This window comes from Aplidium turbinatum, chromosome 1 (genome assembly GCF_918807975.1).
Source record: "Aplidium turbinatum chromosome 1, kaAplTurb1.1, whole genome shotgun sequence".
Classification (NCBI taxonomy): domain Eukaryota; kingdom Metazoa; phylum Chordata; class Ascidiacea; order Aplousobranchia; family Polyclinidae; genus Aplidium; species Aplidium turbinatum.
The window spans coordinates 26,642,826-26,657,203 of record NC_137472.1 but is presented as its reverse complement, the minus strand read 5'-3'; the positions used below and the strand labels follow the sequence as shown (position 1 = coordinate 26,657,203).

Here is a 14,378-nt window from a genome sequence, read left to right as displayed (position 1 = left end):
GAAGGCTGCAATCAATGCCATTCAAGACAATTTTCCCGCAACTTCACTGACGGGCTGCTTTTTCCATTTACAGCATGTGTTTGGCGTAAAATACAACAATTTGGATTGGTAGCAGCTTATAAAGAAGATGATGGAAAGTTTGCAATGAGTGCGCGGAGCCTGGCAGCACTAGCTTTTGTACCAGAACAAGACGTTGAGAACGCATTACAAGCCCTAGTGATAGATGAAGAATTTGATCACCGAATTCAGCCTGTAGCTGATTACTTTGAGGACACTTGGATTGGTCGACCAACTCGCCACGGGCATCGAAGACCTGCTGTGTTCTCAAATGAACTTTGGAATGTTTATCAGCGCACTTTGCGTGGAGAGCATCATACCAACAATAGCATTGAAGGGTGGCATAGACGTTTTCAATCAACTGTCGGTTGCTTTCGTCCGTCCATCTTTCGCTGCATCAACGCTCTTAAGAAAGAGCAAAAACATAACGAAGTCCTAATGGAACGTCTTGTGGCAGGCCACAATCCTCCATCTCGAAAAAGGAAATATGAACAACTAAATGAACAGATCCTTCGCATTGTGCAACAGTATGATGCTCGAACAACGGCTCAGTATTTGCGTGGAATTGCTCACAACTTTGGCATGTAGTTTTCTTGCGAACTATTTTCTGTTAGAATTGTCGGCTTTTGGTATGTAATTAAATTGAAACTGTTTTCTTATGAACTATTTTAGGTTTGAATTGTCGGCTTTTCTCTGTTTTGTTTTTTGTCGTTAATCTCAGCTTTGAATTATCGGATTTTAATTGACGGCTTTGAATTTTCGTCTTTGAATTGTCGTCTTTGAATCAACCGCTTTGAATTTTCGTCTTTGAATCATCAGCTTTGAATAAACGGCTTTGAATTGTCTGCTTTAAATTGTCGTGCTACCGTGCTTCGTGGATATAGCAACTTTAGGCATTTGATAGAGTTATGAAAGAGTGATGGAATGGGCGATGAGAAAAAAAGAAATACCAGAGGCATTCGTGCCAGCAGTAATGAGTCTTTACGACGGTGCAAGAACGAGAGTTCGCGTTGGATCTATCCTCTCAGACAAGTTTTCGGTGAAGGTCAATGTACACCAGGGTTCGGTCCTCTGACTCCTCTAATCTTTGCCCTTGTAATTTTTGCCATTGATGTGATTACTGAATGTGTAAGAGAAGATCCTTGATGGCGATACTATACGCCGATGATTTGGTTTTGTTGACACAATGGAAGATCTGAGAGAGAAATTTGAGAAGCGGAAGGAGCGCTTCAATGTAAAGGTATGTACGTCAACAATAAAAATACAAAGGTTGTACAGTATTATAATAAGTGGAACGGAAGGGGGAACTACCAAAATCGACCCTTGTAGAGTATGTGGAAGAAGAGTCACGGAAAATTCCGTTGTGTGTACGAAATGCAGGAAGTGGGTACATGGAAGATGTGCAATGTGCAAAGATGAAGAGGGTGACATGCAGATCTGGAGATTGTTTTGAATGTGAAAAATGCAAGAAGATTGAAGAAAAAATGGTTGGTCCTGTTGAAAAGCTGAATGACGAAGTTGAATCGGTGAATGCTTTTTGCTATATAGGAGATAGGTTGAATACCAGTGGTGGTTGTGAAGCGGCAGTGACTGCAAGAGGAAGGTTTGGTTGGGTGAAATTCAATGAGTGTCAACAGTTATCATGTGGTAGAAGATGTGCATTGAAAATGAGAGGAAGAATTTATACTAGATGAGTGAGATTTCCAATGCTGTACGGAATTGAGACATGGTGCATACGGGAAAACGAATTGGCGATTTTAAGAAGAACTGAGAGTGCGATGGTGGCAATGTGTGATGTGAAGCTGATGGACAAAAGGAATACAAAAGAAGTTATGAACTTGCTTGGATTGAATGAGAATGTTGATAAGTTGGCGAAGGCCAATGGAGTAAGGTCGTATGGGCAATAGGGTTATGACTTGAAAAAATTTTTTAAAATTTTGTGTGTCCTGTAGTCACAAATGATAAACTTTTAAGTCTTGATTTGAAAACTCACAAAAGTTAAGACTGTTTTAACAAAAAACTCACACACCAAATTTTTTCCAGTTTTCAATGTATGAAGGATGGGCTTTCTTTTGGAGATATAGAGTTATAGACTATATACCGTAATATATATATTGACTAATTTGAATTTGCCTGACACAATTTCAATTGCAAAGATTTGAAATTTTATTTTGGTAAATTGTGATTGCACAAATTAAATTATTCATATCATGGCTTACCACAAGTCAAGTGAATCTGTTGAGAAGAATGTGGTATCCTGGACGAATAATCTTGCTGTAAAGCCAACAAGAAGAAACATGCCAATGATTGAAACCATGAGTAATTATGTTCGCATTCCCAAAAAGAAAGACATAATCGGGCGATACCTCTCACTTTTGGACCAAGCTAAGGACAAGACTACACAAGCGATTCTAATAGCTGATGAATTAATTATTCTCTGGTCAAAATTGAACTTTCCAGCGAACAATAATCTCAAAGCTACATAAGTTGATGGAGAAACAGGAGAAAAATAGAAAAACGAAAATGGATTCATTTAAAGATGAAACAGAAAACCTGTTTGACAATACCAAGATAGAAGGAGAGTGGCTGTGCCAAGAAAACAAAAAAACTATATAACCTACAAATTGAATCTAAAGGAAAAATTGGCTATACAACCAACAAAACTGCTCCAGAATCGTCAATCCACCTTTCAAAGAGAGTGCGAACATCAAGTGCTTCACATACCAGTACCAATGTGGCTTCACATCATGTCACACCAAATGAAGAAGATGAGACAGCATCAAGTGATGTCGAGAGTTGTACAAGTGATGCAGAGAGTACTATGGCAGAATACAGTGACAATATTACCCAGTCAAAACCAGTGTTGCATATTTCTACATCGCATGCATCAAAATTGGTTATACACAATTCTTTTTCAACCAACAAAGGAGCAGTTGTCTGTGCTAGCCTGGCTGATGATGGAATCAGTGTTCCCACACCATCACAATATGGTGTTTGGAGCAGGCCCGGATTTAGGGAGGGGGCAGAGGGTGCAAGTGCCCCGGCCCCCCTTTTGAAGGGCCCCCAACGTGGAAAAAAATGTGATTTTGTGTTGTTATTATTATATTTTTTTCTTTCAGTCTTTGAAGTTTCTGCAAAATGCTGTGTAGTGCTGGATTAATGCTACTGTAGACGTAGAGGTGGTTTTTGCAAGGGGGCCCCGATCTAAAAGTGCTCCGGGCCCCCCATTATCTAAATCCGACCTTGGTTTGGAGAGCAGTTATAAGAGATGGCAACCATGCAAAGCTAAAATTAAAATCAATTATGGAAGAGTAGAATAATATCTGTTTACACTTTGATGGAAAAAAGATTGGCAAACATGAATTGAATATTATATCAGGTAGTATGCTTTAAAAGTCCATCAAGAGAAATCAAACTGGGTGTTCTAAAATGCAAAAGTGGAACAGCTTACGATATTTTCAGCAGTCTAGAAAACCTATCAGATGAATATGATGCATGGAAAAATTTGAAAATGATCATATGTAACACAACATCTGTTAATACTGGATGGCGTTGTTGTGATGATGATGGCGTATGAGCGATCTTTCCAGGCTAGATTGGAGGGCAGGAAATCTTCAGCCACTCAGCAGTCTCGTCGTCCAGGACCCTCAGACCATGCGCACCGTGTGGAGGCCGGTAGGTTAGGCAGTGGTGGATGACATGGTCTGCAGTCTGTTCCGTGGCACCACACTCACATTCTGATGAAGGAGCCAGGCCCCACTTGTGCATGTCCGAACGGTAGCGGCCGACGCCAGTTCGCAGGCGGTTTAGTCTGACCCACGCAAGCCTTGCGAGGGACATCCCTGGTGGATGGGGATCGGCGTCGGGTATGAAGTCACGGAGCATGGAGGTGTGATTTTGCCACTCCGTGTTCCACATGTGATTCGTCCAGTGTGCCGCACTTAAACCAAGTTCTTCTGCATTCTTAAGGAGTTGTTGTGCGGCAGGCACAAAGGGGTGTCTTGATTTCAGCCGCTGCTTTATATGTGGTGGTCTCTTGAATGTTGCATGAAGGGGATGGTCGGGGTCCAAAGCGCGGCGGGCGAGAGAAATCGTGGCTCCTCTACGGCGTAGCTCAGCGGGTTGGATGCCTGCTAGGATGGGTAGGCAGTCCGTTGGAGTGGGACGCAGGCATCCAGTCACAGTACGCAGTGCGTAGTTGATGGCAGTATCAATCTGGTGGGTGTGAGAACTACGACACCAGACCGGTGCGCAGTACTCAGCGGTGGAATGAACAAGGGCTAGGGTAGCTGTACGAAGAGTTTTAGCATCAGCTCCCCAGCCGGAACCCGCCAATCGCCTCAAAAGTGCGACGCGTGTAGATAGTTTTTTGCGCAGTGACTTTAAGTGCCGGCGGTAGGTGAGTGACCTGTCCAGGGTTATGCCGAGGTATGTAGGTTCGGCACAGTAGGGCAGGCGTTCCCCATCAATCTTGATGTTTATCTCACGCTGTGCCTCCCGGTTGTTAAGGTGGAAGGCCGCCGACACTGTCTTTGACTTGCTGAGCTGTAGCTTCCATTTCTGGAGGTACGCTGATAGTGTTTGCATGTCTTGGCTGAGGTTCCTCTCCACCGACTGCCAGTTTCCTGCTGAGTGCAGGAGTGCCAGGTCGTCTGCATAAGCATATCCCCTGGAGATGGTGGGGGGCAAGTCGTAGGTGTATATATTGAACAAGAGAGGAGCCAAGACTGAGCCCTGTGGGACGCCGTTTTTAACCAGGCGTAATCAGCTTCGACGACCGCTACCGGTTGTGAGGGTAAAACTGCGGTTTTGCACAAGTTCCATCATCATATGGACCATGTGTCTGTCAGGGAGCAGACGGAGTAACTTGCAGGTAAGGCCGCTATGCCATACGGTATCATTGGCAGCCGTGAGATCAACAAACACGGCGCCAGACTTCTTCTTAGCCGAGAAGCTGTCCTCAATGTCTTGGGTCATAAGTGTGACCTGATCTACGGTTGATCGTCCGTGTCGGAAACCAGCTTGTTCATGGGGGAGCTGCGGATCTATTATTGGTTCGACACGGGCGTAGATGAGTCTCTCGAGGATCTTGAAGGGGATGCAGAGCAGTGAGATTGGACGGTAACTCTTCGGGTCCCCTGGGGGTTTCTTCGGCTTAGGAACTGCAACCACAAGGGCTCTTCTCCAGATTCTGGGAATTCTCAGGAGGTGCAAACAGCAGGAAAGGAAGTCTTTTAACCAGGACTTTAAGGAGGCAGCAGCATGGAGTATCAACTCCGGGCATAGGTGGTCAGGGCCCAGGGCTTTACCTGACTTTATGTGCTGGAGGGCGGCGGAAAATTCTTTCGGGGTGAACTCACCCGAGATGTTGTCCCCGTCTGGGGTTGTTACCCTCCAGAGGTCCGTCATTTCTTGTAAGACGGATCTATCTGATGCACGGTCTCTCGATTTGTATTTCCCGTTCTCCACAAGTTGTGAGGCGATAGAATTTTCTGAAACGAGACATTGTTGACGAGAGGCACGTGATCTGCCAGTTAGATTGTTCAGTGTACTCCATGCTATGCAGCTGGAGTGCGTGAAGTCGATTGATTCAACGGCTTCTGTCCAGCGCTCCTTCCTCTTTGAGTCCAGCCTTGCCAGCAGAGCTGTGGCTGAGCTGTTGGTGTCATTGCCCTGAGGGGCGTGGAGGAAGTCGGAGTAGAGGCTTTCGCACTCCTTATCCCAGCACGGTATGTAGGTCTTTCGTCGGCCGCGGGGGATGGATTGTTTTTCCGCTGATGTTATTGCATCACAAAAGTCCTGGTAGGCTTCTTCCACGTTGTTGGTGTGAGGGGATGGGAGATACTGTGTGGCTTCATTGGTGAGGAGGCTATAGTACTCTCAGTTAGCCATTCTGAAGTTCCATCGCTTAACAGGCTTGCTCGGGACAGGCATCATGAGCGTTGGAGCCGTGATAATCGAGGGTCGATGTTGGGACCTGGGGAACTTCTCTAGCACAAGTCTGTCCGGTTGGCAATTATCGGGGTCATCACTTGCGAAAGCCAGATCGGGGTTTGTACCAGTGCTCCAGCGTCCGGAGAAGAAGCTCGCTGCACCCTTGGGATCGTGCAGTAAGGTGAGGTTATTATTGGCTGACCATCGGTGTTGGTAGTGTTGTATCCCCAGTCAACGTGGTGGCAATTAAAATCGCCAGCATAGAGGCTGGGTTGGGGGAACACTGGGATGGCTGTTGGTGTTAAGCGTGAGGGTGGTGGCTTATAGACATTGATGATGTGATAGCCTGATATGTCTATGCATAACCACTCTATCTCCGATTGGGCACTGGACTGGTCTATTGGCGTCCAGCTCAGTTGCTCATGGACAAACGTGGCGAGGCCGTGTTTCCTGCTGATGGTTGCACCTGCGAGTGTGAAGTTGGGTAATACCACCTTATCCACAGATGTGCAGTGGGTTTCCTGGAGGAGAATAACGAGGGCCTGATGTTTTGTGGCCAGATACTCAATGATGCTGAGCTTGCTGGCCGTAATGCCCTCGGTGTTCAGCTGCAGTACGGTGGGTCGTCGGTACTTTTCGACAGAGGAGCTGCCGCGCCCTGAGAAGGGCGTTTTCCTATCCACCCTGCGCTGAACATGGGCCTGTTTTGCTCGAGTGTGACAAGCTTCGCTTCGCATATCTTTTTTCTTAAAGATATGGTACTGACGGGAGGGACCACGAGAAGGTGCTTGTTCTTCCCCCCGGCGTTGTTGTGAAACTGCAAAATGCAATGATCAGCAAGGGTTTTGATAAACCACAGTATATTGGTTGTCAACATCATATTCTTTGATAGAGTCTTAAAGTATGTATTAGAGTTCTTCAATCCAACGTCTTCAACAAAACCAACTCTCAACTATAAATTTGTAGATGATGTAGTGAAACACTACGAAAACTTGCAGCGTCTCCTACAAGCCAGAAATTGAGATGGAAATGGTTGAAAACCCAGAATGGAGGGATGATTTTAAGTTTCTCTTTGAGTTGTGCAGAGCATTCCGCTTCTTCAAAGAAAATAGTAGATTTCCACTAATCCAGGGATGTCCAACCTGCGGCCTACCTGAGATTTTTTTGCGGCCCGCAAATCATTTTCACTTCAAGTAGTATTTTGAACTTTGAATCTTAGCCTAATTAAAATGTACCAGTCAGTTTTTAGGGCGTAGTAATAGTATAGTATGGGAGCAACAAGATTATATATACGTCCGAGTATAAGTTATCTAAAGTCCGATGGCTCAGTAGAGCAGCCATTTAAAAAAATTTCAATTATTGTTACGGTACCCGAAACAAAACAGTTCATGGAAAAAAAGAAACAAAATGTGAACTTGATAGAAAATGAAGAATAGTCGAATGATTTGTCTTTCTTAGTTGACCTCACAGAAATGCTAGCTGAGCTCAATTTGCATTTACAAGGAAAAGGTCAGTTGTGTAGTTCAATGTTCGAGTGAATAAGTAGTTTTACCAGGAAATTAAAACTTTTCATGGCACGACTGAAAGCTGGCACAATTGTATATTTTCGTAGTCTATCTGAAAGAGATCAAGATTGTTCTGTAAACTATGAAAAGTATGCTGATTTGCTTGTAGAATTGTTAGAATATGTGAATTACTGGTTTGCTTGTAGAATTGAAGATTTGCTTGAAAAATTTACAGTCAGATTTTCTGACTTCAAAAAGATTGAAATTGAAATTATTCAGTGACCCAGTTTCATATCATTGTGTGGTAAAGCGCCACCCGAATTCCAACTTGAAGTGCAAAGTCGAGAAAGTTTGAAAACTTTCCACAGAAAACACACTCTTCCTTTATTTTATAAAGAATTACATTCATGTAATAAATTTAATAAATTAGTCAGTTTGTCCAGAAAATTATTGTGCATGTGGGGCAGTACATATTGTTGCGAGCAGTTATTTTCATCCATGAAAAACATAAAAAACTGCAGAAAGAAACAGACTGACCGACAAACACTTAGCAAACATCCTAACAATCAAATCAAGACAACGCCCTTTAATGCAAATGTTGATAACATCTTAGCTAAAAAAAACAATGTTAAACATATTGCAGAAATAAACTTTTGTTTCTTTCTATGTGTGTATTATTTGTTCCTATTTTCAAAGATGAAATTAAGGTTTTTTTAATTGTAACTGTATGTAAATACCTATTTTTCTTGAAATTTAATAGGTTCTGCTGCCCATTGAATTGTTTCAAGTAACAATGCGGCTCACTATATTAAAAGGTTGGACATCCCTGCACTAATCAAATGGCATAAACTTCCATCTCTTCACAATGCTAGATGGAATTCAAGAGCCATTTATGCTATGATTGCCTACTTCCTCATCCCTAGATGGAGAGTAACTCTGGAGATATCATGCTCATTCATCACAAATGCGTGGCAGGAAGCCTGGTTTTCTAACCAAAGGTTTAAAGATGAAATATACCAAAGATTATTTGATGCTATCTTTGAGCTCCAATGTCCTGGAGCCTTAAAACCCATTGGAATTTGGATAAGCCCATTGTAGATGTCCCACGCACTAACATAATTGTAGAAAGGGGAGTCAAATTGATGGAAAAACTTTACCAGAAGTGCAAAAACGACAAATATTTGAACATTAAATTTGTAGCAAAGAATAAGTTTTGAATTGTAAATTTTTTTTACATTTAGACCAATGTCAAACATTAAAGTCAGTTTGTGCAGGACATTTTTTACGATTTGAACAAAATAATTATAATTTTCTAAATTTATATCAAAATGTTCATTGATTCCCGCTACAGGCAAAAAAAATTTCCTAGTCATAACCCTAATGGGCAATGGGCATGTTTTGAGAAGGGAAGATAGTATTTTGAGAAGAGCGCTGGAGTTGCAAGCGAAGGGGCAAAGGAAACAAGGTAGACCCAAGAAAATGCGGAAAAGACAAGTTGAGGAGGAAAGCAGCAAAGTGGGCTTAATACGAGAAGACGCGTTAGATAGGTCGATGTGTGGGCAGGGTGTGCTGTGAAGAGCAAGGCGATTGCGGCACTTAGAATGAATCTGGCCACCCTCGGTAATAGGGACATCACTGGATTACAACTGGACTATTACTACTACTAGTCTACTAACTACTAGATTTGGCTGTAGTGAATGTCAACATCCCACTTCCACAGAAACAGGCATTGTTGAATCGAGCCATGTACAAATTAAAGTGAAATTAATAGCCTTGCTATAATGAAATAGGAAACTGCTTAACTGACATTGAAAACATAAATTTTTCGCTTGATTCTCAGCGACTGGCAGTCAGTAACTCAGTAAGCAATCGGAAATAAAAACTCCTTTCATACCAATGTAAGGTTTGTACTTGGATGAGGGGTCACACGATTCGCAGTGGAGGTACAAGGCTAGACAAACGTTGGGCATGACTGACAAAACTTCGTTGTTTTCTATCAGATCCTCTACAAACATATTGTAATAATAAAATATTGTCATGTTATATCATAAGTAACGACACACCTTGCTACATGACAACTACCGTACAACATTTACATCCTCTAATAAAGTTTAAAGTGTAAAAAGTTTGTAGTTATCATGTCACAAGGCCGAACGCTGCTTTAAAGGTTTGGAAGACTATGTATAAAACAATTACTTGTTAGGCCTCGAAATTCGTTTTTATTGACGGCGGACAAACGAGCAGCTATCTCGGCGAACAAATTAAGTCTCACGAAGAATTCGCCTTTGGTACGCTGATTCAATGTGATCAATCGTTGAAGCAAGGTAAAAATCGAAAGCTTTCCTGCTTGAATGGAAGTTAAGGGATTCAGTATTCACATTTTCTAGATGCGCGCTAGAATGTGCGGGAAATTATATTCTTGCAACAATTGTTCGTGCTATGCAATGACGATTTGTATCGCTAGTTTCAGTGTTATTTCTCGGCAGACAAAATATGACCGATCTAGATGGTACTTCCCGCGGACATCACATGCTGTGACGGCGGACATGTCCGCCGTGAATTTCGAGGCCTGTTTGTGTTTACAAAAATTATGTTAGAGTAGGCTATCATGTATTTGCGTGTGTGACAATGTGGTTCGGTTAATTATACTTTGTTCTGGTAAATAAAACACGATTTCTTACAAAGTAGTTTTCTTGTAAGTATACAATGTCAAATTTTGTAAAGACAGATTTATAAAATAAGATGACGCCAGGGCTAGGCGAACTGCATAGTTGCCACAATTTGCAGAGGACGGCCAACTGATTTCGCTTGACAAATAGAATCCGATCGCCGAGGAGTAATTTTCCGACCAAACGTCTGCTATTGCTAATCCGGCTCAGGGAATTGCATTCATTTTTCATATCATGAAATGCAGAATGCACTTTTATCAAAATATGTCAAATAAAAAGTCGCACACACAAGTCAATACTTCCACGTAAATAAAAGCCTTTTACTTACTCAAGTAAGAATTTTTTGCTTCCTCATAAGAAAACATTATCTCTCTGGGGACAAGAAGGAGTGATTCATCAGCCTGTGAAGAAACAATTCTGATGATTACAAATTTATTTTGGTAATCCAAAGTACGGCTTGCGAGCCAAATCCGGCAAGCACCTGTTGTTGCACAATGTGTTATTTTTTTCCCGCAGACACACAGAAATCATACAAATTTAACTTGCATTTTTTTAAAACTATAGTGAAGATAGTATTTTCCAAGACAAAAGCCAAGCGAGAAAAGTTCAAATACTTGTTGCATCATAATTGCAGGGGTCCCACTCAAGGTTTTCCTATTTTTTCTATGATTTTATGCCAAAAAAGCCAAAAATTTTATGATTTTTTATGATTTTTTTGGGCTATTTTATGATTTTTTTATGATTTTTCATCAAAATTTTATGCTTTTTTTATGATTATACATCAGAGCTCGATGTTTTGTTATATTTAATTTTTTAAAGTTTTTCTTATTAGCCTACATTTTAAGCATAAGAAGCGATTACGAAAAAAAACAGTCAATGCAAGTCATCACGTCAAAGCAAACATACAGCTTTTGTGTAGAAGTAGAAAACATAATATAGGCCTAGGCCTTACTCGACTAGTGGCCAAAGTGACCCTTTGGAAAACTATAGCGGCCATTCACAGTATAAGTTAGAGTAGCCCCTTCACAACACTGAATTGGAAAATGATAGGATGTAAACAAAATTTTCAGACATTTTCAATCGGATGAAACTGTACCATAAAATTCAAATAATCAGCCAGAATCGAAATATAATTAAGTACAAAAAACCTAAAAAAATCAAGTAAATCAAACAATCACAGTGAATCAAGAAAATGCAAACAAGTGAGAGAGAGAGAGATACTGATTGCAAGTCAGCACAATTTAGGCTACTTCACACTCACAGCAAGGCAGTTGAAACATTTCACAAACAAAATAGAAATGAAAGAAATAAAACTGAAAATGGCAAGTTTGTTCAATTTCAAAGTCACCTTGAGTTGTTGAGACAAAGTTAATTGGTAAATAATTCACTTTTACTATCTTTTCTTATTAATTTCAGTTTGGAGCCTGGCAAGTAATTTCTCACATTTTCTTTTGCGATCACGGCCGATGTCAATTCTTGCTTCAGCTGCTTGAAAAACTTTCCGGTCCAACGCTTTGTTTGACAATGCCTCCTGAAGCTTTGCATGCCCATCTCCAATAATTTCATCAGCAGCTTTAATGCTTTCTTCAGTTCTTCGAATTTTACCTTCAATTGTTTCGATTCTCTTTTGTTTTTCTGCCATATTGTTGGCTTCAACAGTAGCCTGAGCACTTTCTTTCTCTTTTCTCAATTTTTCTTTCAGAACTCTTTGCTGCTCAAGATCAGCTACATACTTTGCACGAGCACCCTTCACTTCTGAAACTAGTGTTTTGTTAATGGGAAAGTTTACCTCGTCATCATACCGATTTAGTTCATCTTTCACCATTCTCAGTGCAACAATTGTGTTTTCTTTAAGAGTACAACCATGTAAATCAATCAAAAGTTTATTAATGGAGAAACCTCTTTCAGGACTGGCATTACCATGACTTAATGTTAGAACACACTTTGCCAGACTAAACAGTTGCGCATATTTTTTTTATCCCAGCATCATCTAACAGGCCTCCAATTTTTGTCCAATAATAATCAATTCTCTTGTAGGAAGACACTTTTGGTAGGGGTGTTAAACCACATTTGATTAGCGCTTGAGTCCAGTAAGAAGATTGAGAATTGGTGATATTGCTACTTTCAAGATCAGTCTTCTTGTAAAACTCATCTGGAATGTCCTCAGATTGATACCGTAACCACTGCAGTCTTACCTTATCACAAAGCTCTTCTCTTGAAACAGATACATCAATTGCAATTAAGCATTTGCAAGGCACTTTTCAAGGCAATTGGAGACTGTCCAAGTTAGATTGGCGATAGAAGTTGTAGCTCCAACATCATTTCTTTTTTCTGGGTGCAAAAATTGTGCCTGCTTGATAACAGATGAATGTAATGGCAAATGATGTAAAAGATAACTTGTAGCAACCACAAAAAAGTTTATACACTCAGATTTAAATTTCTTCTTGTCAGCTTCAGTAAGGACTGCAACATCACTGAGTAAAACTTTTGCTCGTGTTCCAGCATCAATCAAGTTCAACGGCTTCTGAAGTTCTTTGTTTGACACATCAAGCAAAAGATTTTCTGACTCTGTGGATGATATGCTATTTTTTTTGATGAATTTACTAAGCAAAGCCGTGATCAGATAGCACATTGCTGAGTAAAGAATGTGAATCAGTGGCTCTTCACATTGGAATAGGACTAAAAAACGGTCAAAGTCACCAGAAGCAAAAGATACAAATGAAATATAAGCTTCAGTCAATGGATCCTTTAATACTTCTGAAATCCTTTTGTATCTCTGGGTGGATGCAATGTTTGACTTGAAGTTTTTTTGCTTAGGCAAAAACTGCAGGAAGTAATGTTTTAGATTAGGCCATTGCTCAACAATTCTGACAGCAACATATTTCATGGAGAGCCATCGAGTCTGAACATGTTGCACGGCATATTGAGCTGTAAATTTAGTTACCTCTTCTAATGATACATAATCTTCACGACGTGCACTTCAAAGTTTGAAAAAGAAATGCACTTCATGGAAAATCCGATCCACATCAAATGAAAGCTTTAATATTCCTTTACGAAAAGCTGTATGAACAGGATGCAGGGAACAATAAATAATTCAAAATAATTCTCACACATTGCGAGTATCTTTGCTTCAAGAACGCCATGATAGCACATTTTGCTGGCCTAGTTTTGTTTGAGTTCAACCGCTCACGTCAGAAGTTACAGTTTCTTCTTTGCACAACTGGATATGCTTTTTCGTCCGAGATTAACAATTGCTGGCGGACATTAGCATATTTTTAATATTGATTCAATGTCTACCGTACCAGCGCTGAATGTTCATTCGCTGACTGAGTTTTTGTCATAAATATGAAGTTAGGAGTTTTTTGCCATCGACCTATACTCGAGTATATAGTATACGTTACGCTCCTTATCTAATTCCAGCTCCACAGGCAACGCTGGACTTGATTACGCAACCACATGTTATCCTAAATCAGCGCATTCCACAGACGGCCATCACAAACGGTATTTTATGCTGTCATCATGGTTGGAACTTCACAACTATTACACATCACACTATTACAAAATTTTTGATTTTTACATGCTCAGTTCTCCATCAACTAAATTTTATGAATTTTTATGATTGTGTCTAAATTTTATGCTATTTTATGATTTTTTCCAAATCAAGCCAAATTTCATGATTTTTTATGATTTTATGCCGAGTGGGAGTCCAGTAATTGCGATATCAACTATTTGCCTGAAAAGTATGGTAACGAGTGATACAGGTGAGCAATGTGAGCATTCATTTTCTTGCTAAGAAATTCAACGATCACATTCGAGATTGAGCCGCAAATGTAAAGGACTTATTGCTATTCGCTTCTTTTTGCTTGAACCTTAATGAGGCTCCAGCTCACCTGCAGCTGAGCTTCTCTTCGAAACCAACAGCAACATATTTCTCTCACGCCTTTTTATCAGCAGCTGAGTAAAAACAAATTCATAGAAATGCGAAACTTTGCAAACAAAATCTTGAGCTTGTTCAGTTTACACATTTGTGTGAGTTATGAACTTGAACTGCTTGAGATCAAAGCTGAGCGACTTCCACCTACCAGAGATGTACGGTTTTAGAATTTAAAATCCAAATCTAATTCCAGATTTCAACCTTAAATCCAAATTATGAGCATTGTATTAATCCAAATCCGTTTTAAATCCGACAATAAACTAGTACTGCTATTTTGCA

The 14,378-nt window shown here is 40.6% G+C and overlaps 1 protein-coding gene across 1 annotated transcript in view; it reads right to left on the bottom strand.

Moving 5' to 3' along the window:
* LOC145771932 (actin-histidine N-methyltransferase-like) overlaps positions 1-14,378 on the bottom strand; it is a 58,614-nt gene that overhangs the window by 18,502 nt on the left and 25,734 nt on the right. Inside the window, exons 4-5 of the mRNA XM_082583703.1 lie at positions 10,494-10,566; positions 9,391-9,501 (exon numbers count right to left, since the gene is read on the bottom strand). Coding sequence (XP_082439829.1) covers positions 9,391-9,501; positions 10,494-10,566 — 184 coding nt within the window. The remainder of the gene's footprint in view (positions 1-9,390; positions 9,502-10,493; positions 10,567-14,378) is intronic.